Source organism: Camarhynchus parvulus, chromosome 5 (genome assembly GCF_901933205.1).
Source record: "Camarhynchus parvulus chromosome 5, STF_HiC, whole genome shotgun sequence".
NCBI lineage: Eukaryota > Metazoa > Chordata > Aves > Passeriformes > Thraupidae > Camarhynchus > Camarhynchus parvulus.
The window spans coordinates 38,623,361-38,646,172 of record NC_044575.1 but is presented as its reverse complement, the minus strand read 5'-3'; the positions used below and the strand labels follow the sequence as shown (position 1 = coordinate 38,646,172).

At 51.7% G+C, this 22,812-nt stretch overlaps 1 protein-coding gene across 4 annotated transcripts in view; it reads left to right on the top strand.

Moving 5' to 3' along the window:
- The window catches only part of LTBP2 (latent transforming growth factor beta binding protein 2), a 71,159-nt gene that overhangs the window by 36,438 nt on the left and 11,909 nt on the right, over window positions 1-22,812 (top strand). Inside the window, exons 7-21 of one of the 4 annotated variants that reach the window (XM_030949841.1) lie at window positions 253-521; window positions 2,061-2,163; window positions 10,692-10,766; window positions 13,636-13,758; window positions 14,219-14,383; window positions 15,212-15,442; window positions 15,985-16,007; window positions 17,693-17,732; window positions 18,152-18,235; window positions 19,261-19,386; window positions 19,576-19,704; window positions 20,096-20,215; window positions 21,167-21,286; window positions 21,485-21,607; window positions 21,806-21,931. In XM_030949841.1, the coding sequence (XP_030805701.1) occupies window positions 253-521; window positions 2,061-2,163; window positions 10,692-10,766; window positions 13,636-13,758; window positions 14,219-14,383; window positions 15,212-15,442; window positions 15,985-16,007; window positions 17,693-17,732; window positions 18,152-18,235; window positions 19,261-19,386; window positions 19,576-19,704; window positions 20,096-20,215; window positions 21,167-21,286; window positions 21,485-21,607; window positions 21,806-21,931 (1,857 nt within the window). Of the gene's footprint in view, window positions 1-252; window positions 522-2,060; window positions 2,164-10,691; window positions 10,767-13,635; window positions 13,759-14,218; window positions 14,384-15,211; window positions 15,443-15,984; window positions 16,008-17,692; window positions 17,733-18,148; window positions 18,236-19,260; window positions 19,387-19,575; window positions 19,705-20,095; window positions 20,216-21,166; window positions 21,287-21,484; window positions 21,608-21,805; window positions 21,932-22,812 lie in introns of all 4 variants that reach the window. The other 3 variants (XM_030949840.1, XM_030949842.1, XM_030949843.1) reach the window with 3 other exon arrangements.

Genomic DNA, 22,812 nt, shown 5'->3' with positions numbered 1-22,812 from the left:
ACTACCTCCTTGTGCCTGTGGTTTCAGGCCAGGTTGTTAGACAGGAGGTTTCCCTAGTTTCTTGTGGAGATTTTGGTAGGTTTGTCCTCTTTTTAGGCCAGAGAAATATTTTCTCTTAGATGCAGTCTTCCTCTAGATTTCCTGGTGGGCTCAGTCTACCTCTCCTCCCATTTGACTTTGTTCATGATGATACTCTTTTGGTGCCAAATTGTTGCCAGATTGTCACAAATGTGGTGTAAACTCATCTTCCAGCTTCCCTAAACCCTTCTCTGGTGAACGTCCACATCAACCACCCTCCAGAAGCCATTGTGCAAATTCACCAGGTGGCCAGAGTACGGGGTGATGCAGAGGCGTCGGAGGAGAACAGTGTGGAGGCAGTCCTGGTGCCTCGGCTGGCTGCTGTGCCCTGGTACACGTATTCCCATGGGAATGGGAACAGCATTGCCACTGAGAGCAGACAGCAACAGCAGAGAGCCCCAGGGCTGCTCGGGAGGTGCTTTCGGGAGGCTTTCCATGGGCAGGTAAGAGGACATCTTCAAGAATTGGTGTATTTCTTGTTCTGGGGTAGGGGAGCGTTGGCTTTTGGGGTATAGGGAGTGGCTTTATTCTGTGAAGCTGTTCAGCATCAGCATGGGCATCATGCAGGTGCCATGGGCGCAGGCAGCAATGTGTTACTACTTGGGAAGAAAAAATTTCCTTGATTTGATCCAACAGAGAGACCTCACTGCCTTGCCCTGACCAGGCTGTGCCCTGGGGCAGCACAGCCCAGACTTGATGGCTTTCACACACAGTCTGGTTTTAAAAGGGTGCCCTATTTATAGCAACATTTACAGCCATGCTCTGCGATTATTGTAGGAAACGTATAAAACATAGGAAAATTCCTTTCCCTCTCAGACGATAAATGGAAGTCTGATTTCCATGGAACCATGCCTTCCTGGAGAGCTCAACTGGGGCTTGGGAAGCAAATGCACGTGAGGGACTTTCTCACCTCTGTCCCACAGTCATCGTAATTTCTTATTTTGTCTTTCCCCATATGTTTCTCTTGCGTCACTGGAAAAGCATTGGAGGTTTTTGGCACCCACAGGAACACCTGTGAGCTCTCCCAGAGCAGTTTGTGCTCAGAGAGACCCCCAGCCTGGCAGTCGGGGACTCAGCCCTGTCCCCACTGCTCGCCAGCCTTTTTAGGGGGGCTGCTCCCAGTTCCCATCCCATCCTTCAGTCACTCCCATCCAAGTCGTTTCTAGCAGGAAATATTCTTAGCCATTCTCTAGTGCAAAAAGAGAGGAGATCAGGACCTGGGGCTGGAAAAGCCCTGCTTCTCTGTGGAGGGATGGCAGTGCTGCGACCTTAGGAGCAGAGGATGATGACGCACAGAGATGCTTATGGATGCCTGGAAAGGCTGTAAGAGATGCTCTAGGGGCGGCAGGGGGTACCCTTGCTGTGCTCACAGCTCACCCAGCTGGGGTAATGCCGTGCCTGGGAGGGGGTGAGGAGCTGGGCGGGGAGTGCTGCCTCTCCCGCCCGCCTGCCGCGGCCGAGCGCTCGGTATGCAGCGCTGGGCAGGCGGCCACGCGTGCCTGGGCAGGCGCCAGCTCCAGCCTGCGGCCCAGCGGCTCCGCTCCGATGGGGGAGCCTGTAGTCCAGAGGGCCTTGCCGACACTGGGGGGAAAGAGAGACTCGTTCAGCAGAGGAAAGCGCCTGACAACAAGCTCCCTGCCGGGCTGGAGTAGTGCACCCGTTTCACAGGCTAATCAGCCAGGCAAGGGGCTGATTCTGGGGCTTTGCCAGGTGATATAATCTCTGGTTCATCTCTGCTCTGTTTGATGGCCCCTTCCCCTCTGAAGGGTGCAATCAAGGGAGGTTCTGTCTGCACAACTTTTTACTATCTTAATCCACATCCCTGGTACCTCTGTGTCCCAGTACGGAGCTGTGCCAAGAGGGCCGTGCCAGCCTCTGACCCCAGACAGCTGTTCCCTGTGCTGCCTCTGCTGCTGTCCTACCAGCTGGGCACATGTTTCCTCTGCATCCCACAGAAGCCTGATCTGCTCCTCTCTCCGCAGTGCACCAACCCCCTGCCAGGGCTAACCAAGCTGGAGGATTGCTGTGGCAGTGTGGGCCTCTTTTGGGGCATGGACCAGTGCCTGGCCTGTCCCCCCCGGCCAGGTGAGTACTGCTGCTGGCCAGGAGCTGGGACAGCGTGAGGGACAGCCTGCACCCTCGCTGAGCAAAGAAAAAGGGCTGCCTCATGTAGCTGAGGCAGGCAGCAGAGCTGTGGGTCTTGATACATGGCTCTCCTTGGCCCAAGGTCCTCAGGGATAGGCAGCATGTCCCAGGGGAGTGCAGGGTCATGCCAGCTGCTGCCCCAGCCCACCAGGGAACCGTGCTCTGGGTTGGGTGCTGGGCCCAGGCTTGTGTGCCCAGTGGTTCCCACCATGCTAGCTCCGTTCAGAGGGAGAAACGAGAAAAAAGCAGCCATGGTTTTAGGAGGTGCAGTTCTAGGTTGGAGAAGGAGGCTGCAGACTTGGCCCTCTAGAGTTACAGGCTTGCTCTGGGCCCAACACGGGTTTGGCAGGGGCTCTGGAAATAACACTACATCAAACAATTGGCAGGAGCACACCCAGGGTCTGTTCCAGGGGCATGGGCGTCCAGCTCCATTTCTGCTGCACTTGGGAGCTGGACAGACTGATCTAGCAGGAGATGGGGATTCCTCATCTGCTCTGCTCAGGGTGCTTTATGATAAACATGGCCCCTTGAAGCACGGTCACATCCTGTGTTGTGGTGGAGAAGCCATACAGGAGGACTCCTGGCTGGAGAGGGGCAGTCCTGTGGGCACAATGGCTCCAGCATCCAGTGCTGACTGGGTGTGGTGCAGGGCAAGGTGCACTCACCTGGTGGAATGTGGGCAGGGAGCTGCTCACCTCTTCCCTGCCTGTCTGCCTGCCTGCCCCCTTTCATTGCTGCTGCCTGCTCAATCACATCCCTTCACTGGATCAAAGAACTAAAGAAAACAGACCCCATGGTTCAGGAGACTTTGGACTTCTGAAGTACAGTGATCCAAAGTATCAGGTTTTGCAAACAAGTGTGGTACTGGTGACTTCTAGCTCTGCTCAGAGTTTTTCCTGCTCGCTTACACACACATTCCCAAGAGCTGAATTTGTGTCTCATTATCCTCCCTCAATTCGATTCCTACTCAGCCAGGGGTAGGGCTGACTGGAGCCAAATTCCTTGCAATCACAGACGAGGTTGTCAGCATCCTGGAACCCAGTCCAGATCTTAGGAGCTCTGATTGCTGTCATCTTCCCAAGCTTCATGGCTGTGCTGTGGCTTTGGCCATGCTACTTCTTGCCTGACCTTACCCATGTGCCAGCCCCAAAAAAGTCTTGGGCATTTGTGGTATGGGGGTGACCCCAGGGTCTGCAGGTTCAGTGCAGACAAGGAAATGCCCCACACAGGCCTCAGCCCCTCTTCTTTGTCCCTGGCCTTCTTAACCCCAGTCATGGCCTTCTCTTTCCCATTCCACAGCAGTCTCCCTGTTTCTCACCTGTCTTTCTGTCACCCCTCCATTAGAAAGTGGGGGGGGGTGCTTAATACTTCAGTTGGGCTGCAGACTGCTGCAAAAACTCCGCACCTCCTTTCTCTTTCTCCATGCCAGGATGCAAGGTGCTTGCGGAGAATGCAGCCAGAGCTGCAGCAGGGATTTGATCTACTGGACTTGGAGCTTCAAAATGTGTCTAAGTACAGACTTCTAAGATGTGAAAATAGACACAAAATACTCCCATGTGCTCCTTGCAGTCAGCCAACCAAATGCACTTAAGACATGCTCCTAGCTGCCAGCAGGCTCCACAGCTCACAGCTCAGTGCATGCTCTGTGTCCCAGCAGCAGTTGCAACTCAAGGCAAGTTGTCACTGCTGGTTTTCACTGAGTGGAAAGGTGCTTGTTTGGCTTTGTTTTCAGACTAATTCCAGGGTGCTGTGAAAAATGTATCCATGTGGGTCTTTTATATTCCTGTGCCACAAGAAATTCCCTCTGGTTTTGGATGATAAAATTCCTCCTTGGAGACTTAATGGGTCTTATGATTTTGGCAGGAATTCAGGCTAGTTGAAGGAGCCATTTTCATCCTGTTCAATGGTATACAAGTATCTTGCTGCTTTGGCCACCTCTGGTGTAAGGAGCTGTAAGGTAGACATGATGGAGGCAGCTTAAGAGAGCCCGGGATTGTGGAGTGAGAAGCCCAGGTAGATGGCATCCCTTTCTCTGGCATGTTGTCTTCATACATAAGATAGCTGACCCTAGAGTGGAGTCAGCAAAACAGATCTTTCTCAGTGACCTTACTTCTGTAACAGAGCTGCCAAGCACTGTGACCTGTCATTGCCTTGTGCCTTGTCTGCCTGGGTTTCCAGTTCCATGCCAGTGTGAAAGCATTGTTCCATGTACTTCCTGCCTGTAGACCACATCCCACACTCACATTCCTTTTGCCTTCTGGTCTTGCTGGCCTGTATTGTGCTCACTCAAAGTCACTGGGCTGTAGTTCAGTGATGTGGTGTCTCGTGCACAGAGATAACATGTCCAGTGTATGTTTCCAGCTTTCTTCTTAGCATTGTGCTCTTCAGAGACAACTCCTTGCTCTCATGAGTGCCAGGGAAGCATGCAGCAGAGCAGACTTGACAGCATTGGGAATTTAATTCCAGCAACTAGAGACAGAAATGGCAGAAGCTAGTTCAGTGTAAACACTTACAAACGTACAGAAGTGCAGCCAGGCAAGAGCTAGACAAATGGGGAACTTGTTTGGATTGACTGTCTGCCCGAGACACTGATTGTTAGTAGAGTCTGGATACGTCCGGATGTCTCCATCGTCTGCAGCTTTCATGTTTGGTACGTGTTTGTGTGCGGAGAGACATCAGAGAAGATGAATAGGAGGCAGGCATCTGTCCGAGCAAACTTACCATGACCAAGCCTCGCTATTTTTTATGTTTTATGCTCAGCATCAGAAAAGCCAAGGCACTCAGATGCTTTGTCTGCGTCCTAATGAGACCATGTTAAAAACTGAGTTCAAAATTAAAGGTTGACCTAGCCAGGAGTGTCTCTGTAGTGAGTGCTACTTTAGTCTTAGCTATTTCCTTAGGCCATGCTGAGGCTGTGTGGTTTGCTGCTGGGGGGCTGTACATTTTTTTGTATTGTTAAGTGTCACACATTGTTAAGTGTCTTCAGAGAAGCGGGCGCAGAGGTGGGTGTTCCAGCAGGCTATAGTAGAAGTTCCTGGGAGCTCATGCAAGTGAGAACTAAAGATAGGACCCCCATGGCATGTCAGAGTCAGCCTGGGAGAAGGGGGAGAGCCAAGGGCTTGCTCCATGAGCTGTTGGACCAAAGGCTGGTTGTTGCTGATCCATGAGAGAAAGAGATGAGCCAGAGACAGGGCCCTGGAGCGTGGCAGGATGCCTGCATGCTGTCATGCAGCTGCAGTCCTTCAGCTCTGGCCAGAATTTGGTGGATGAAATGTGTAGTGTTGCAAGATAGGATAAATCAGGTGGAGACATTCAGTGACCTTCTGGGTCTTCAGTACTTGGAGAAAGCAATGGAGCACACACTGAAAGGCTAGAACAGAAGGGTAGGGGCAAACAGGAACTGGAAAGTAAAACCTGAAGGAGACTGACAGTAGGAAAAGAGAATTAGAGGCTGATGAAGCAGCTGAAGTAGAAACACGAGGATGTGACTGAAAGGGAACCCAGGAACAAGCACAGTAGCTGAGCAGTGCTGGTGAGGAGCCTGCACTGAAGCAATGTTCTGTCCTGTGGCAAGCTCGGGAGGTGGGGCTAGTAGCAGGTGTACTGCTGGGCACAGCTACTCCTGCTTACCTCCAGACCATGTGTTATTTTGGGGGATACAATGGTCTCTGGAAAGAACATGTTGGAACAATATTAAGAGATGGTCTGTAGAAATTAAACCCAATGACACTGGAGCTACAGGTTGACACATACCCCATTGCAGGTGTGGATTTGGATACTGGTTTTCCCAAAGCCTTGGCCCTTCTCAGGCACATGGGGGTAAAGGAAACTGGTAGCAGAGTTCTGTCCAGAGGGTATCACAGCCCTGCTCTTCTACCTTCTCCCTGTCCGTGAGACCACACACCTCTGGAACCAGCAGCATTCGAGGAAAACCCATATCAGTGAACACCATCTGCACTGCTGCCAGAAGCTACAAGTCTCACCCTTCTGTGCAAATGACAGACTTTCTGGGTTCAGGAATAAACCTGCATTTTCTAGGTCCTGATTTTTCAGTGCCCCCAGTCCCTTATTTCCAGCTACAGTCAGCCTGAGCATGGGCTGGGCTGTGCACCCACTCATTGTGCTCACTGCAGATCTTCCTGGGCTGCTTTCTCTCTTCCTATGGGTTTTAACTGCATTAAGAAACAAGTCTTTGAAGGCTATTGTTTTGTTTTTATTCCCACTCCATGTGTTTTTTCAAGTTTTTTGTCCTAGAGAAAAATCTGAATTTCACTGGAAAGTTGGATCTTGTAATGTCTGGCTTGGCACCCGCAGCACTCCCCTAACAGACCTCCCACTGTGAGAGGGGTGGCAGCTCACCCATGGAGCCGTCATGTCAGAAACGCCAAGTGGCTCTGCAAGCCTCCCCTGTGCTGTGCCTGCAGGCATTGAACAGCCACAGGCAGCCCCTTGGAAGTCAACCCCCTGCTCTGCTCCTGGGAACAGATGGGGTAGGATACAAGGAAAAAATCCCTGGATATATGGGAAGGAGGCTACAGAGGCCACTGTTACCATGTGCTACAGGGAGTCTGTGTGGAACAGTAAAGAAAGGCTGGAGGTGGGGAAAGAAGCTGAAACCTCTGCAAGGTCATGCCAGTACCACAGAAAGCAATGTTTAACCTGGGAAGGCACAGCATTTTCAGGAGTGCTTTGTTCTGCACAGTGCTTATTTTGCTCATCATTCACTTGTTGTAGCAGCACGCAGCAGCACAGTGTTACAAAACTAGGGCTTTTTAGGTACAAGGCATCTTCTTGGAGTTGGAAGCACCTTGGGAGCAGGATAAGGATCTTTCTGTTGAAACAGTAAATGGCAAAAAGGAATTATCAGAGTCTTTTTCCTTCAAGCATCTTTTGCACCTTGAAGATCTTTACTGATCATGAGTAGAGACAGAGGATTGTGTTTTGTATCACACATGTAGCACTGGTGCATGCCCTCCCCACCACTACTATCATAACTCTTGTTGGGGCATTGGAGAAAGTCCTGCTGGAGCCTCCTTACAACAAACCATCCAAAGAGCATTCATGACAGACCTGGACAGAAGGATTTGTCTCTTTCTCTCGTGTCCATTCTGCCTTAGAACTCAGCTGATCCCCACAGCCACAGCCTAACTTCTTGCTGTGGCACCTCTAACACATCTCCAGAGGCTGCTGTAGGGCCCAAACTGCTCTGCACTTCTGCCAGTGAGCTCAGCAGCTCATGTCCCCTGTGCAGTGGAGGCTGATCTCCTCTGCTTCACGCTAAACCAGGCTGAGGCTTGACTGAGTCCACCAGCCCCATTTCTCCAGGTGTCATGAGACCATTCACTCCAGCTCCTTTCACCTCCCAGGACTAGCAGAGGTGCCACAGCGACCCTCAAGGTTTGTCAGTGAGTTGATGTCTTTAGTATGGTAGATAGAAAGAGTCAAAATAAATGGGCTAGCTTTCAGGAAATGGGCATTTCCTCACTTCTCATCTGACCACAGGCTTGCTTCTTCCCCTTTTAACAGAGTGGTATTGTATGGACTAATGTAATGTAATATCTCATCCAACAAACATTGTCTCACTTCACACCCTTGTGCCTACCACCGCTAGAAGTTTTCCACTTCACCATCACCCTGAGCTTCTCCAGACAATGTTTAGGCAGCCAGAGCTGTTGGGTAAAGTCTCTTCTCCTAGGAAGTGATGAAAAATTAGCCTAATTGCTTAAAGACTATCCCACTAGGTGACAAAATACCTCTGCCCAATTTCCATTTATTCATTTCCTTTCATATTATGATCTATTTGAGTATTTTTCTAGCTGGGGACAAGGATGCTGGTGGGAGTCCTGGGCTGTGTCTGTTTCACACTCACCTCCTTTCTGAGCCTGTGAGCTTATTGCATGCATGCTCCTTTGTATGAGCCCCTACTGATCCCTGACAAGGATGCCTGGTACCTGCAGAGCTTGCAGAGAGATAGAGGAAGCCATGAGAGCCAAGAGGGACTCCTAATGTGCAGCTTCCTGGTGACCACATTGGTTTGGCACATTGTCCTCAGGGCTGAAATGCCCAGGAGGCAAGGTTCTGAAATCACACTCTTGAATCAGGAACCAGGGCTCCCTGCCCTCAGCAAGCCTGAAATCTGTCTGCCTGACAGATGCAACTCAGCTGCTCCATCCCTAGCCTTAGGCTCTGGGAGAACCCTTCTTGGAGAGAGTGTAGACAGACACAGGAGACTGGGGCCCCTTCAGCTCTGGATGCAACAGATTTCTGCCCTCTCTGATCATCAGATTAGCTTTTTCCTTTTGGTGGGTTCCAGAGGAATAGCCTCCCAACAGCTGCATGAGAGAAGGTTGGATGCTGATCGCCTTTGCAGGAAACCTAGGTGTCCTAGGTTGTTTTTTTCAGGAGGTTTTGGCCATCTCTGTTGCCCAACCACATCTGAGTGTGTGGAAGGAAATAGTCCTCTACTCAAGAAACCAAGCACAAAGCTGAGAGATAATAGCTTATATCTTCCTGCAGCCACACACTGTCTTCCCTTGTGGACAGATCCTGGCAGCCTCCATCCAATACTACAAAACTCTCTTGGTTCTCCTCTTGGTACAGAGAGATCTGCTCACATTACATTACAATTATTCTTTCCAGGGAACATGGGTTTCTTTGCAGAGTTAAGACGTTTGTCCATAGCTTCACAAGTGATTTGCTGAAGTAGAGAGGTTTCTCCAAACTGGAGTTTGGTAAGTGCTAAGGTGGCACAGACCTGCAACTCATCTGCCCACCACTGGCATTTTCTGCCTTGCCCTCTCCCCAGCAGCATCTGTTGGAGGGATGCTGCAGGATCTGTTTCTCTGCAAACTTTTCAGAGGGGAGCATGGCTCTGACACGTCATCACTGTTTGATCTCCAGCACGCTTGGCTTCTGCTCAGAGGGCTTGCACATAACAATGGTGCTTCATTTGAGTGTCTGTTATCACATTGTGCTGAGGTTGACAGATGCTTCCAAGCACAGTTAATGCCTGTCGGCAGCCTCGAGCCCACAAGCTATGGTGTGGGAGGACCTGAAATCCCACTGGGCTACTCAGCCTGGAGCCCATAAGCCAGAGGTTTCTTTACCTTCCCAGAAGGTTGGAAAGGTACCCTGGGATTCCCAGTATCACCAGGAGCTCCCTCGTCCCTAACATCCAGATATTTGTTAACACCTGCTGCCTACAATTAATGACTAAACTGTAGAAGATAGAAGGATTTTTTTGTCTTTATCCTTCACTCAGTTGCTGAGGATCAATGTACACATGGAAAACCTTGAAGCTTCATTTAATATACCTGAGAAAATCAGGTTTTCTGTTCTCCTTCCTGGTACAGGCTGGTAATGATGTGTTCTCCTGTCTTTTAAGCACCTTTGTCTTAGGAGGCTGGTCTCTAACTTTTGCCTTAGAAGAACTGTCCTAGAATGGCTTTAAATTGCTTTATAGAGTTCAAGTGTTCAGGAGAAAGAGTTATGGACATGCCTGCTCTCTGCTCCCAGAATGTGGTCTTAAACTTTGCAGGCTCTTGCCAAGCATCTCCAGCTGTAAGGATGGTCTCAGTTTGTCCCTGGTTCTTGAAGTTGCAGTGTGTAAGGGATCTGCCAGATCCTTGATATGGCTATTGCCATGGAGGGCGTTCTATGTATGACACCAAGGAGTGAGCTACTGATGCCAGGCAGGAGAAATTAAGAGTGGTTGGAATATGCCCGGGCAGTCTCTTAGCTGTTGCATGCACTCCTTGTTCCCAAGCAAAAGATCCAGAAAATTTACAAGAAACCCCACCCTGGGAAAATCCCAACCTTAGGCAAAGTACCCTTCTTCCTACCCCACCCCACTACATTCTTACTCACTTCCCAACCCATCCACTCAGATTCCCTTTTCCTTGCTCCAAAATTCAGTGCCTAAATTTGACTTCCTAGGAATTTATGGGCCACATTTTACTTACCTTTAAAAAATTTGGAGAGGTTTAATTGTGCGTGTTACAGAACATTTCGAAACCCACAAAACTATTTAAAGCAGAAATCTGAATTTTTCTTTGATGAAAGGGATTGGAGCAGGAAATCACATGCAGTATAAAAAGAAATGTAATAAACAGGGCCTGAGTTGTTATTTCAGCAGCTTGTCAAGGACCTCAGCCATTCCTTTCACTCTGATCTCTTTGTCATGTGCCACCTGGCTATCCAAACTGACCTAGAAGGAGACAAAGTGACATAGTGGTAGATATGAGGCACAGGCAGCACCTCTGGGTCACCAGATTGGCACTTGCCAAGAAGCAGAAGACACTGCATGAATAACGTGGCTGCTCTTACCTTTCCCTCTGCCCTGGGAGTCATCAGAAGCCCACCCAAGGCAGGCCTAGGGACCCTTTCCCCTCTGAAGGAAGGCAGAGAAGGGAGGGCACTGGTGGCTGGCTCTAGTGCCAGTGTCCCACACTGTTTGCTTTTTTCCCCAGCACACCCTGTGATTGAGAATGGACAGGTGGAGTGTCCCCAGGGATACAAGAGGTTGAACCGGAGCCATTGCCAAGGTAAGAATGCTGCTTTCATCCGTCTCTCTCCTTCTCACATCCACTGCTAGAGCTGAAATTATCTACACAAAATACATTTATCTAAATCCCTGGTATAGCTCTGCAAAGAATGTGACTTATAAAAATCTCCATGTTCTCATCAAGAATGAAAGAAAACCAGGTAACACAGGACTATGTGACTGCTGACAAGCACAGTGAGCACACAGCTGGGCCAGTACAAGGAAACTCCCCTGTTAAGTCCTACTGACCCAGTAAGGACCTGTGTTTATGCTCTGTTAAGTGTGAGTGTAAAAACACTTCTTCCATGGTCTGAAGCAACAGAAATTCTGTTTCTTAAAAATATTTGTGAAGGTTATCAGCTTGTTCATTTGTTCATTTACAAGTAGGATAGTGCCAATTTGAATATTTACAAGTGGGAGAGTGCCATAAAAGTGATGCCTTCTGTTCTGACTGTGTCACTTGTTCATGCTGCTAGGCTCCCCTGCCTGCCCCATGCTGACAGGATTGATCCATTTCTCACTTCTGTGGTCCCTCAGTTCCATATTAGGAAGGCACCAATTTCTCCCCTTTTCTCTCTTATTCATGTTTATTTGTCATTTCTTGGACCTGCACTGTGTTTTTCTGTCCTCTGACTAAAGAGGAATTTTATTGTTCCCTTCTCGTGATCCCCGAAAAGCTGAGAGGTGTCATCTCACAGATGCAACAGGGAGCAAACCCAGGGCTGGCAGTCCAATGACTCATCTCTTTTAGCTGGGACTTTCCACCATGCTTACTTAATTAATGATTCAACCTGCCCACATTGTCCTGAGGGAGAACTTTTAACAACATAACAACTATGCAGCTTGGTGCTCAGATCTCATCCCTTATGTGGCCACAGACAGTGCTGTGATTATGAGGAGCTACCCAGAGACATAAAATACAAGTTGGAGGAACAGAGCAGCTGGAGGGACTCGTGTCAGAAAGCAGAGATCTGCAGTGCCTGCTCTGGATTTCTGTCCCCTGTGGATCAGGGAGGAGCAGAGGGAGATGACAGTGTGGATTTGGCTAGGAAGATGTTTTTGCACAGGAAAAAGCATGAACCAGAGATTTGTGCCTCTGGATACTTCTTTGTAAGCTGGACTGGAGAAGTTCTGTTCTTCAGACACTACTGCTTCAAGGTGCTATTCCCATCTCTACTGTTGCAGCAGAACATGTGTCAGGAAGCCTTAGCACCTCACTTCAGGGCCCAGAGTGAGCAATTTGGTGGACAGATGTAGGAGAGGCTACATGGGGTCTTCTTTTGCCAGCCCACGTAGGAGGGGAGACTACCTGGCTTTGTGGGCTATTGTTAAAGAACTGTGACTGGAGGAGGACCCTGGCAGAAGCCCACTTTGCTCTGTTCAGTATGGACAGAAAGGGTTTTCTCTAGTGCCTTCCAGAAGAGGAAGGTACTAGAGGATTTGGCTGCACTACACTGTGCAGCAAAATCCTACTCCTCCTTCCTTCTGCAGATCCCTGTAGCATTGGTACCCCTGATTGACGTAACTTCTGGCCTGGTCTTCATGGCCCCTGTATGTTTCACCTGTGTATGGAGCATCTGGTGGGATGAATGGAGGAGTTTAAGAGCAGGGGACTAGAAAGGACCTCTAGGTCATTAAGTCTGAACTTCAGCTGTCATTGCTGGCTGTGTGCCTCACAAGACAGCCCCCTCCACCAAGTAGTAGTGCTTTGGCTCTGAGGAATAAGGCAATGCTGTGAATGCTGTTCCTGAGTCTTCCACCCCATCCATCTTGAAACAGTCCCTAGAGCACCACTGGGACTGCCCTGTGTGTTTGGCCTAGCATCATGTTGGCATTTCTTGGTCTTGGCAGCTCAGAGCTGTCCTGTGAGCAGTGGGTCCTGAACTCTCTCACTGATGGCTTTCACCTCTTAGCTTGCAGTATATGTTCCTGTGGTTTGTCTCAGGGTGGTGCTGAGGTTGCTCCCAGTCCTGCTGCTCTGTGTTTCATCCAGCTCTTCCTGCTCTGCTTGTGCCTCCTAACACAGCACCTTTCATCAGCATTCTGACTTTTTTGGGCCAAGCTCTTTAGTGAAGATAGAAGGCTACATTATTCCATGAAGACACCTTCCTCCTTACTCTTCATCTGAAAACTGCCCTCAGCTCCCCTTAATGCACTTTTTGCCAATCCCTGTCTTCTCTGGCTTAGCTCATACATTCATACATGCTGCTGTAGGAAAGCCTTTACTGCAGACCAAATGGATGACCCCAATGGTGTTTCCCTAGGATAAACCCAGCTTCCTTCCCAAAGACTGTGTCTGATGAGTGCTGAGTCAGCGGCAGAGGCAGAACTTGAGGCAGGGCTTGAATGTGATGACTTCACACTTGCTCACCCTGTTCTTAGAAGAAGGTACAGTGAGCCACAGCCTGGCCCACCACCCCTCTGCCTCTGGATGGGATCTGTCAATGCCCTCCCTGCATGCTGGCACCGAGTTTCTCAACAAGGATCTTCTGTGGATGATAGCTCTATGGAAGCAGTACCAGGAATCGGGAGAAAGGACAGGACTCACCTTTCCTGGCTTGCAAACAGCCATGATAATAGTGACCCTGACAGAGTGGCTCACCATAGGGGCCACATCTGTTTTCCACAAGGACCAAAAAGCAGAGCAGTCATCAACAAGCCATCCTGCAGCTGCAGCAAGCAAGCTCTGCAGATGTGGGACTAGTGTCACCACAGAGGTCCCCACTGTGCTGCTTGGTGTAGAGGCTGCCTCAGACACCAGCCCAGCTGAGACCCCTTTGGTTCACAGCACCTGAATGGGAGGCATTGCGTAGGGAGTTTAGTTCACCCTCAGCTTCTTCACATCTCACAAGGTTCTCTTCTCTCCACAGATATCAATGAGTGCCTGATGCAGGGCCTCTGCAAAGATGCCGAGTGTATGAACACCCGTGGCAGCTTCCGGTGTACCTGCAAGCCTGGAAGCATGCTAGACCCATCCCGTAGCCATTGCGTCTGTAAGTGCTCCAGGGAACCCCTTAGTCTGGGGAGGGACCTGAGCAGGACCCCATGGCTGAGTGGAAGCCACAGCATGCTTGACATCTCCTTTGAGTGTACCTGAGCTGGGTTGTTCTGCACTTGTGTGCACAATGAGTCCCAGCCATGCATTATCATTCTCCATGGACATTGCATGATCCCTGAAGGGGCTGAAGAGAATGTGCATGTGGTGTGGCAGCAGAGGACACAGGCCCCTGGGATGAGAGAACTCCCACATGAGCTGGATTTTTTGGGGATGACACTGCTGGGGTAAAGGCCCAATGGTTGATGGCCAGGGGGTGTCCTGGAGAGAAGACAGGGCAGCCCTCGGGCAGGCTGGGAGGCACAAGCAGAGAAAGAGCCAGTGGGGAGAGCTGAGTGTTCCCCATTGTCCCTTTGAGAGCTCGGGCACCTCCGGCCCTGACATGCTGTTTGTTTCAGCGGACAAGGCGGTGTCGATGGAGCAGGGGCTGTGCTACCGCTCGGCAGCCGGAGGCGTGTGCACCCTGCCCCTCCCGCACCGCATCACCCAGCAGATCTGCTGCTGCAGCCGCGTCGGCAAGGGCTGGGGCGACAGCTGCCAGGAGTGCCCCACACCCGGCTCAGGTGAGGTGGGCCTGCTTCAGCTCTGCTCTGGTTACACTGGGGGTGGGGTTTGCCTGGACACAGACTGGGGTGGGGGTTTGCCTGGACACAGACAGCTGCAGGACCCAGAGCTGAGCAGCGCAAATGCTGTCCTGGGAGATGGGTACAGAACCCAGGAAGCAGACCTGGATAATACTGGGAAGATGGAGAAGTCCCTGATGGGAAACCACCCTGTACCAGAGGGAGAACACGGCCATGTATGTGCTTGGCTTTATTCAACAGCCCTTTTCTGTCCTACATCTTTTGCTGGGAAGAAAGACAGGTGAGGATGAGTTTGAGTATCTCACCATGGGATTGGGTGGAAGGAAAAGCACAAAAATCCTGAGGGACCGGAAAAATGTTCAGGTGGTTTGTGCAGAATATCTTGAGTGCTGTGCAGAGTGCTCAGTGCTGAGGTACTCCAGGTTTGCTTTTATCTGCTCCCTTGCTCAGCTTAGACCTTCCTGTGGCATGACCTCTTTGTAGCAGTACTGACCATGGGAAAGGATTTCGTTTTGGGGGTCTGGGAATGCCTGTGAGAAACCCACCCTGCTCTGTGAACACATTCCTGACGCTTGAAGCATCCACCCACTGCAATCAAGATGTGTTTCTTTAAGAATTTAACCCTTAGAAATTACAGAAAAGTATAAGACTGGGGAAACTGGCACCCGCACTCACATACATGCCTGCCCATCTTCACTCCTTTATGCCACTGTCCCACTATCATGTCTGGCTATGGTAAGCCAGGTGATCCCTCCACCAGCCTCCAACCTCTGCTTTCTAAAGTTTTGATTTGATTTTCCTTCACAGAGGCCTTCAAGGAAATTTGCCCAGCAGGACATGGCTACACTTACTCCAGCTCTGATATCCGACTGTCAATGAGGAAAGCAGAGACAGAGGAGCTGCCCCTCAGCTTAGAAGAGCAAGGGGAGAACAGCAACTGGACTCTGGACTGGACAGTGAGGAGACAGCAACTGCAGGACAGCCTGCGTGGCAGGATCCTGGAGACATTCCTCTACCCTGGCACCTCAGCAAGACAGGGTAGTGTGGGGTCTCCTGCTTAAAGCTGCTCCATCTGGGCCCCTAGCAAGGGTGGAAAACTTCTCAGGTCCTGTCATATACCATGGATGGACCTCTGGCTGCAAAGGGCTCCCTGCATCAGTATGACTGTAGTGTTCCTGAGGCATGAGGCACTAGGTCTTCAGGTCTTTGGAAAGAAGGTTGAGTATTTCAGGTTCCTGCAACTGCATCTTTGCAGTTGGTGTTGACTGGCCAGGCTGCCTCCACCAGGACCTCAGGCCTGAGTGGCAAGCCTAGGACTCTAGTCCTTGGGCTTCTGTCCAGCCCAGCTGGAGGGCAGTGTGACCAACTCCTTGTGCCAGTATTTGCTGGAGCAGTTGTTTCTGGGGTCTGCACAGTGCCAGGAGCCCAGGTGTGTTGGCTTTGGGAACAGGCTCTTGCAGACAAATGTGAGGGACTGAATGGCAGTGTCTTAGAGGTGGGATGTAGTTAGGGAAGTCAGGGTTTGAGGAGGATGCCTGTATGTCTTCTCTCTACTCAGCATGCACTGTTTCCTTTTCCAGGTGAAATTTCTCCTGCTATGCAGGTGAGTGAAGTTTGTCTTGCTACAGCTCAATACATCTGTGGTAGCTGGATGGGCTGGAAGGGGGATGTCATTCAAATTAACTAAAGAGTGGAGATTTAGATTAGGTATTAGGAAGAAGGTCTTTACTGTGAGGGTGGTGAGACAGTGGAACAGATTGCCCAGAGCAATTGTGGATGCCCCAGCGCAGGAAGTTTTCAAGACCAAATTGGATGGGGCTCTGAGCAACCTGGTCTAGTAGAAGGTGTCCTTACCCATGGCAGGGGGATGGAACTAGATGATCTTTAAGGTCCCTTCCAACCCTAAACATCCTATGATTCTATTCCTGCTTACACTCTTTTACTGTTCAGCCAGGCAGGTATGGGAGTTGTGGCTCCAGCCGTGTCTACACTGCCTCTCACAGGGACTGAAGCTCTAGATGGGAGGGGTTATCCATGATGAACTCAGTCCTAAAGAGTAAAAGGGTGAATTACAGCAAGGATCTATCCCACTATAAAAGGACATCAAGAAGAATTTTGGTTTGACATTCTGGTCTATGCTGCATATTCAAGTTTGCTCTGCTTTCACTAACTTCAGTTAATATCAGCTGTACTTACACAGCTGAGGTGTGGGCACTCACTGTCAGACTGGCCTGGCTGTAGGGCTGATGGGGAGCAGGGTAAGAGGAACTGTTGTAGTCAGCTTTAGGCATGCTTCTCTCATGGAGCCCAGTGCCCTGCTCAAGCCCAGCACACCCTGTGTTGAGGCGGGTGCAGCAGAAACACCACTGGAGCAGTCAGGGCAGGAGTCTCCAACACTGGCGGTGTGAATTCACCCTGTCTGATGGAAGCAGTCTGGGGACTGATTTTCTGCTAGGCTCTCCTAGGGCTGTGTGACTTCATTTGAGTCCCATTTGAAAAATGTGTGCCTCTTGATCCGTGCTGTCAGTAGAGGTTTGGCCATATCTCTCCTGAGCATATCTCTCTGTGCCCTCTTGCTGTATCAGCTCATCCTCAGACATATGCAGCGCCTCTGAGGGAAGGGACAGTGCTGCCATTGTCTCTGCTTCATAAACATGAAGTGACTCGGCTCAAGTACCTGTGAAAAATCTCAAGACAGGGCAGAAATTTGAACCAAAGCTTCCAATATGAAGTCCGGAACTTATATTGTTCAGTTGCCTGTTTTCTTCATCCATTGTGGAAAGCTCCATGGAGCAGGGATTTGGGACTCAGGTTGTGCTCCAGCATTTCCTTTGGCAGCCATAGGTTTGCTTGGAGGGGATGCTGAGAAAGAGCTTCTACCACAAAACACCCTTCTGGTAAGGGACCCCTGCTGAGGCTGGTCAAAGCAGCAGCTGTCCTCAGCCCTCCAGAGCTGCTGGTGACAGGGGCAATATTTACCGTGACTGTATGACCTTCCTGGCCACCTTGAGGAGATGCCTGCCTGGTAGCAGTGCCCTGGTCTCACCTGCACAGCTTCGGGCCACAGCCCCTCTGTGGGTGGCCCTCGGGGCATGGTCTGAAGCTGTTTTGCCCAGGATGACAGGCTCAGGACAGAGCAGCCCTGCCAAATGCACCCAGCTGGGGCAGCTTCTCCTCCTAGGATGGCGGTCTGGGGGAGAAATATGAGGCATGAGGTGGGTGGGAAAATGTCACAGGGGTGCTGCATCCCAGTTCCATGCACACGAATCCTATGTTTCTGTCTCTCAGGGAACTGCTGATGCCACTGCAGAGCCTGCCGTGCGCAGAGGTGAGTGCCAGGCTGGTGGGAGGGCAAGGCACGTGTGGGGAAGAGAATAGGGCAGTGAGGAAAGTGGGGAGACTGCCAGCTCATGCCATGCCCCGAGGCCACCCTTCTCTTCATGGCAGCCCCCAGTGCAGGGCAGGACAGGCTCCAGGCTGGGCTGGCGGTGGGCAGCAGGGAGGACCCCATCACACTGGGTGGCTGATGTGGGGCTATTGGAATGTGGGGAGGTGATGAATATCCAGCAAGGTGAAGGAGGCTGTGTTAAATAATAAGATGATAGAGTTGCAATCACCCTGCAGCCTCTTCTGATGTTCTTTTTTGGTGCTGTGGTTGCCAGGACAGCCAGCACAGGTAAATCTTGGGTTAGCATCTCTGCCTGGGATCAGGTAGCTTGACTTGCCTCTTTTCTTCTTCCACAGCAGAGGAAGAGGAGTTCTGGCATGGTCCTCACCAGCCTGGCCCCACTCCCACCTGGGATGCTGCTGCTCCAACACAGGTGCCAGCAGGTGAGTGTGTGTCCACCGGTCATGGGGATTTCCTGCCACAGCCCCTCTATGCCTGGTACTACAGTGAAATTATGTCCTAAGTTCTGCCCAGGGGCTCTCTCCCTTAACCAGTCTGTTTATCTGCCCACATGCCTCCTTGACTTCCCAAAGAAAAGTCCCTGACCTGCCCACTCTTGTCCCAGCCTGGGCCCAGCTGCTGCCGGCCGTGGGGACTCACAAGAGCGAAGCTGTATGGGAGCAAAGCGCCTGTATCTCTGAGTCCTTCCCCGCCTGCAGCTGCCCTGCCCAGCGCAGCAGTGGCTGCCGAGCAGGACAATCCCACACCCGCTCGGTGGCTCTGGCCCCGTGCCCCGGCCGAGCCGTGCGCTGACTCATCGGGCAGGGGGAGCGCAGGGCAGCCATGTGGCCCCCGGGGCGGCTTGTTTACTGCGCCGGAAACAAGGCCGCTGTTGTTCCAGGCTTGCTCAAGTGTCTGGGAGTGTGGTCCCTGCCCTGCGCCGGGGGCTGGAGCACCTTGGGGAGCGGGCCTGGCGGAGGCACCTTGCTGAGGAATGCATCTTCCTCAATAGCCTTTTGTTTGGGTTGGGCTGCCCCCTCACTCCCCCCACTGGCTTTATGCCGAGGGGTGTGTGGTGCCTCGCTGCCCCTTCACTGCTGCCTGTGCTTGGCATAGCAGGGTGGTGCAAGGCGGGGGGCCCTGCTGTCACCCCACAAGGAACGCCATCACAGGTGTCAGACTCTGCTGCCAGGTCTAGTTTAAGTCATGGGGCCACAGTGCAGGTGAGTATATACGGTACTGGGGCATGCCAGCTCAGGCCACAGGAGCCCCGGGAGGTGACAGGGTCTGCTGTGTCCTCCCTGCTGTCCCGTGGGTGCAGGCTCTCTGAAGGAGAGGAGCAGGCTCAGCATCACTCTCCAAGAAGGGAAAAAGCAGCCTCCTGGTATGGTGCTGGGGACACAAAGCAGGCACTAGATTCCATGCACCCTTTTGGTGCTGCTCCCAACCCTGTGCTCTCTCTTTGCAGGGGTCAGTGGCTGTGCCTCCTCACCCCTTTCCTGTGGAGCTGGTGCTTGTGTTCTGACCCCAGAGGGATATAGCTGCTTGTGCCACCCTGGTTACACCTTGGACCCCAGCCGCCTCCACTGCATTGGTAGGTTGGCAGTTGATGGTTGACTGCTCTGCTTTCTGGGCCTCAGCAGCCCTTCCAGTCCTTCTGGCCATTGGGGGAAGGTCTTCTGGCAGCTCTGCTGAGGCCCTGCCCGCTGCTGCACTGCGGGGCTGGCAGGGGCTGCAAGCAGAAGGTGGTGACTGCTGGTCTTCCTTCCCTGCCTGGTCATAGATGAAGATGAGTGTCTGAAAGACCCTTGTGCTGGAAGAGGTCGCTGCATCAATAGTGTGGGCTCCTATTTCTGCCTTTGCTACTCTGGGTACACCCTGGCTGTTTCGGCGGGCAAGCAAAGCTGTGAGGGTAAGTAGTGTTCACCTGGCACCGAGCTGCCATCTCTCCAGGGCCTCTTTGTTGTCTCAGCCTCATGCTCTCTCATGAGTGTGCACACACACACCTGCACATTCTCCCTTCCCACAGGCCTGCCATAGACAGCTTGATCATGGCAATCACTCTCTCCTGCTTGCTTGGGGATAGGACCTTGCCCATGATGATCCAGGCAGGAATCTGTGATGCCAGCCCTGATCAGTGCTTCATGGCTAGGAGGATGCTAGGGCAGGTGGGGGATAGAGGAGAGCCCCAGCACAGATCACTTGGGTAGAGCCAGCTGCAGGGGGAGCAGGTCCTCTCCTGCACCCAGCCTTCCTGACACTGGTGGGAGGAGACTCAGGACTGTCTCCCTGTGTGTTGCCAGACCGAGATGAATGTGAGCAGCCTTCTGTCTGCCGAGGACAGCAGTGCATCAACACACCTGGCTCCTACCACTGCCAGTGCAAGGAGGGCTTTGCCATGGGCCCCAGAGGACAGTGTGAAGGTAAAACTTGCTGCTCCCAGCAACCCCTGCCCCTCCAACCTACCCTATACATGGCTGAACACTTCCTTTTCTCATCACTCTGTGTCTCCTCCTGTAAGGGAGGTAGGACACTCCCACATTTGTCTGCCCTCTGCTCTCCACAAGGACTGCCTGTCCTCTCCTTTGACTACAGGAGGAACAGGCTTTCCTGGGCAGAGGGAATGGAGTTCTCCCAAAATTCTCTCCCCTCTCTCCATGGAGTTCCCCAATGACCAGCCCATTCCAGCTTCCCATTATGGAAGAACATGCCTATATATTTTCATGCCACCTTGGCTTTGTCACAAAATTGTCATGCTGGCAGGTGGACTGCAGGGAGAGCAGGCTGCAGAGAATCAGGCCACCCATCCCCACTGCATCCCATTCACATGGCAAGACCTGGGCCCTTCAAAGCTTTCACCCTTGCCAATGTATGTTGTGCTTGATCAAAGACTCCCCTTTCTCAGTAGCTCATCTCCATCACAGAGTGGAGGCTATTTTAGGAGGCAGTACAGGAAACAGGGCATGCACAGAATGCTGCTTCCCCCCACACAGCCTCCAGAAAGCACTTGTCTTAAGGACAGCTGAGCTGGAGGTTGCATCCTAATCATAGTTATGAAACGCCCTGATGAGAAGGCCCTGCACAGATGTTCTCTGATCCCTTTCTCTGCCCATGCACATTCCTGGCCTTGGCAACACCCTGCAGCAGTGAGTTTAGCTGCTGACTTATGTCAGCTCTCAGATGTGGGTGTAGGATCCTGAGGGATAGGTGGGGCCGTAAGAGATTTTGTCTAAGCCCCAGCAAACTCATCTCAACTCCTATTGGGTATCACTGTGCCCTGGAGGGAAACTCTGAGGATCCAGCTGGAGAGGACACATTGGAGACTGCTGCACTGTTTACCTTTGGGAGCCTGAAAAAACTGTGTTTCTTGGCAGATGTCAACGAGTGCGTGGATCCCAGCTCTTGCCCCAGTGGGAGATGTGTCAATACACTAGGATCCTACCAATGTGTCAGCTGTGGGGCTGGCTACCGGCCCAGGAATGGAAGATGTATTGGTGAGAAATTTGGGCAGCACCCCTGCCCCCCACGGCAGTGCTCCCTGTAAGCCTCAGAAGGAGCAGGGGCACAGGCCATCATCCTTCTCCTGCCATCAGCCAGCCTGTTTGGCCAGAGCATATTCCACTTGTAGCTTGTGTGGAGGGACTGCCCTGAGCACCCTCCCATGCCATGTTGCCTTCTGCTGTATCACACAGATGTGGATGAGTGTCTCATGGAGGGGACTTGTGCTCATGGACAGTGTGTCAACCTGGATGGCTCCTTCCGCTGCTCCTGCTACCGCGGCTATGAGCTGGCACCTGATGGGAAGAGCTGCCAAGGTACTCAGGACCCATGTGTCCAGACACTCTGAAGTGCCACACACTCAGTCCAGACGGTTCCCTAGGCTCTTCCTAAGCACTTGGCTCTGCCTGAGTCCTGGCCATCATGCTGGCTAGTTCCCCCAGCACATGTGTCCCTGGTCATGGTTGCTCTGCATTTTTTCCTCTTATCCCTTTCTCCCTCATGTGTTTATGCAGACATTGATGAATGCACAGCCTGGGCTCCCTGTCCCTCCAGACTCTGCCTCAATACTGAGGGCTCCTATTCCTGCATGTCTTGTGACGCCGGCTATGCTGTCTCCAGAGATGGCAGCATGTGTGAAGGTATCCCTTCCCCAGGAACAGAGGAGGTGCTGGAGGAAATGAGGGAAGAGACATTGCCACAGCTGGGTTACTGGTGGGGCAGGAGGGCTTCTTTAGCCTCAGGATCCTTTTCCAGCTCTTTAGCTTCCTGTTCAGCAGAGAGCATGGAAGGCTGCGAGCAGATATCACTTGGAGCAGCAGAAAGGTGATTTGTTCACACAGGAAAGGGATGGGGGAAGGACTCATGGACCAGTGATGATCTAGAAGATGCTGACAAAAGCCAGAGGAGTACAGGAGGCCTGGAAACATTGGCAGAGTTGTGTGTCTTTTAGTTCAGAACTGTGTGCATATACATCAAATGTAGGCCTTCAACAGAAGGAGAAACCTTCGGTCCACAGCCCATGGAGAGACTGTGAGCAACCAGGTTTCATCATTTTTCCCAGGCCCTAATATAACTTGGACATGTTTAAAAGGGAAAGCGTAGAATAAGGTCTCTGCTGTGCCAGGTATGCTGGCAGAGACTTAACAGCAGCACTGATTTGTGTTGGTTGCAGTGCTGAGACATGAGAGTGCTCAGTCCCAGCTTTACAGCTCAGCTCTCCCAGCACGAGCAGGAAAACTCCATCTCTGATGGCTGATTGTGGGGGGATATCCTGGTCTTGAGATGGCTTGATGCAAATTCCCTGTTTGGAGCAAGGGAAGGGAAAGGGCAGAGCTGGCAAAAGTATTTGTTTAAAGAATGGCCATGTGCTGAGAATTTATCTCTGGAGCACTGCAGAGCCCTGCAGCCTGCACGTAGCTGGCAAATGTAAGATCTTGCCTTTGATGTGACTCTCAGAAGGATCCCCCTGTAAGGGGGCCTCCAGGAGGGGAGGAGAGGGAAGTTTTCCTCCCTTAATTCT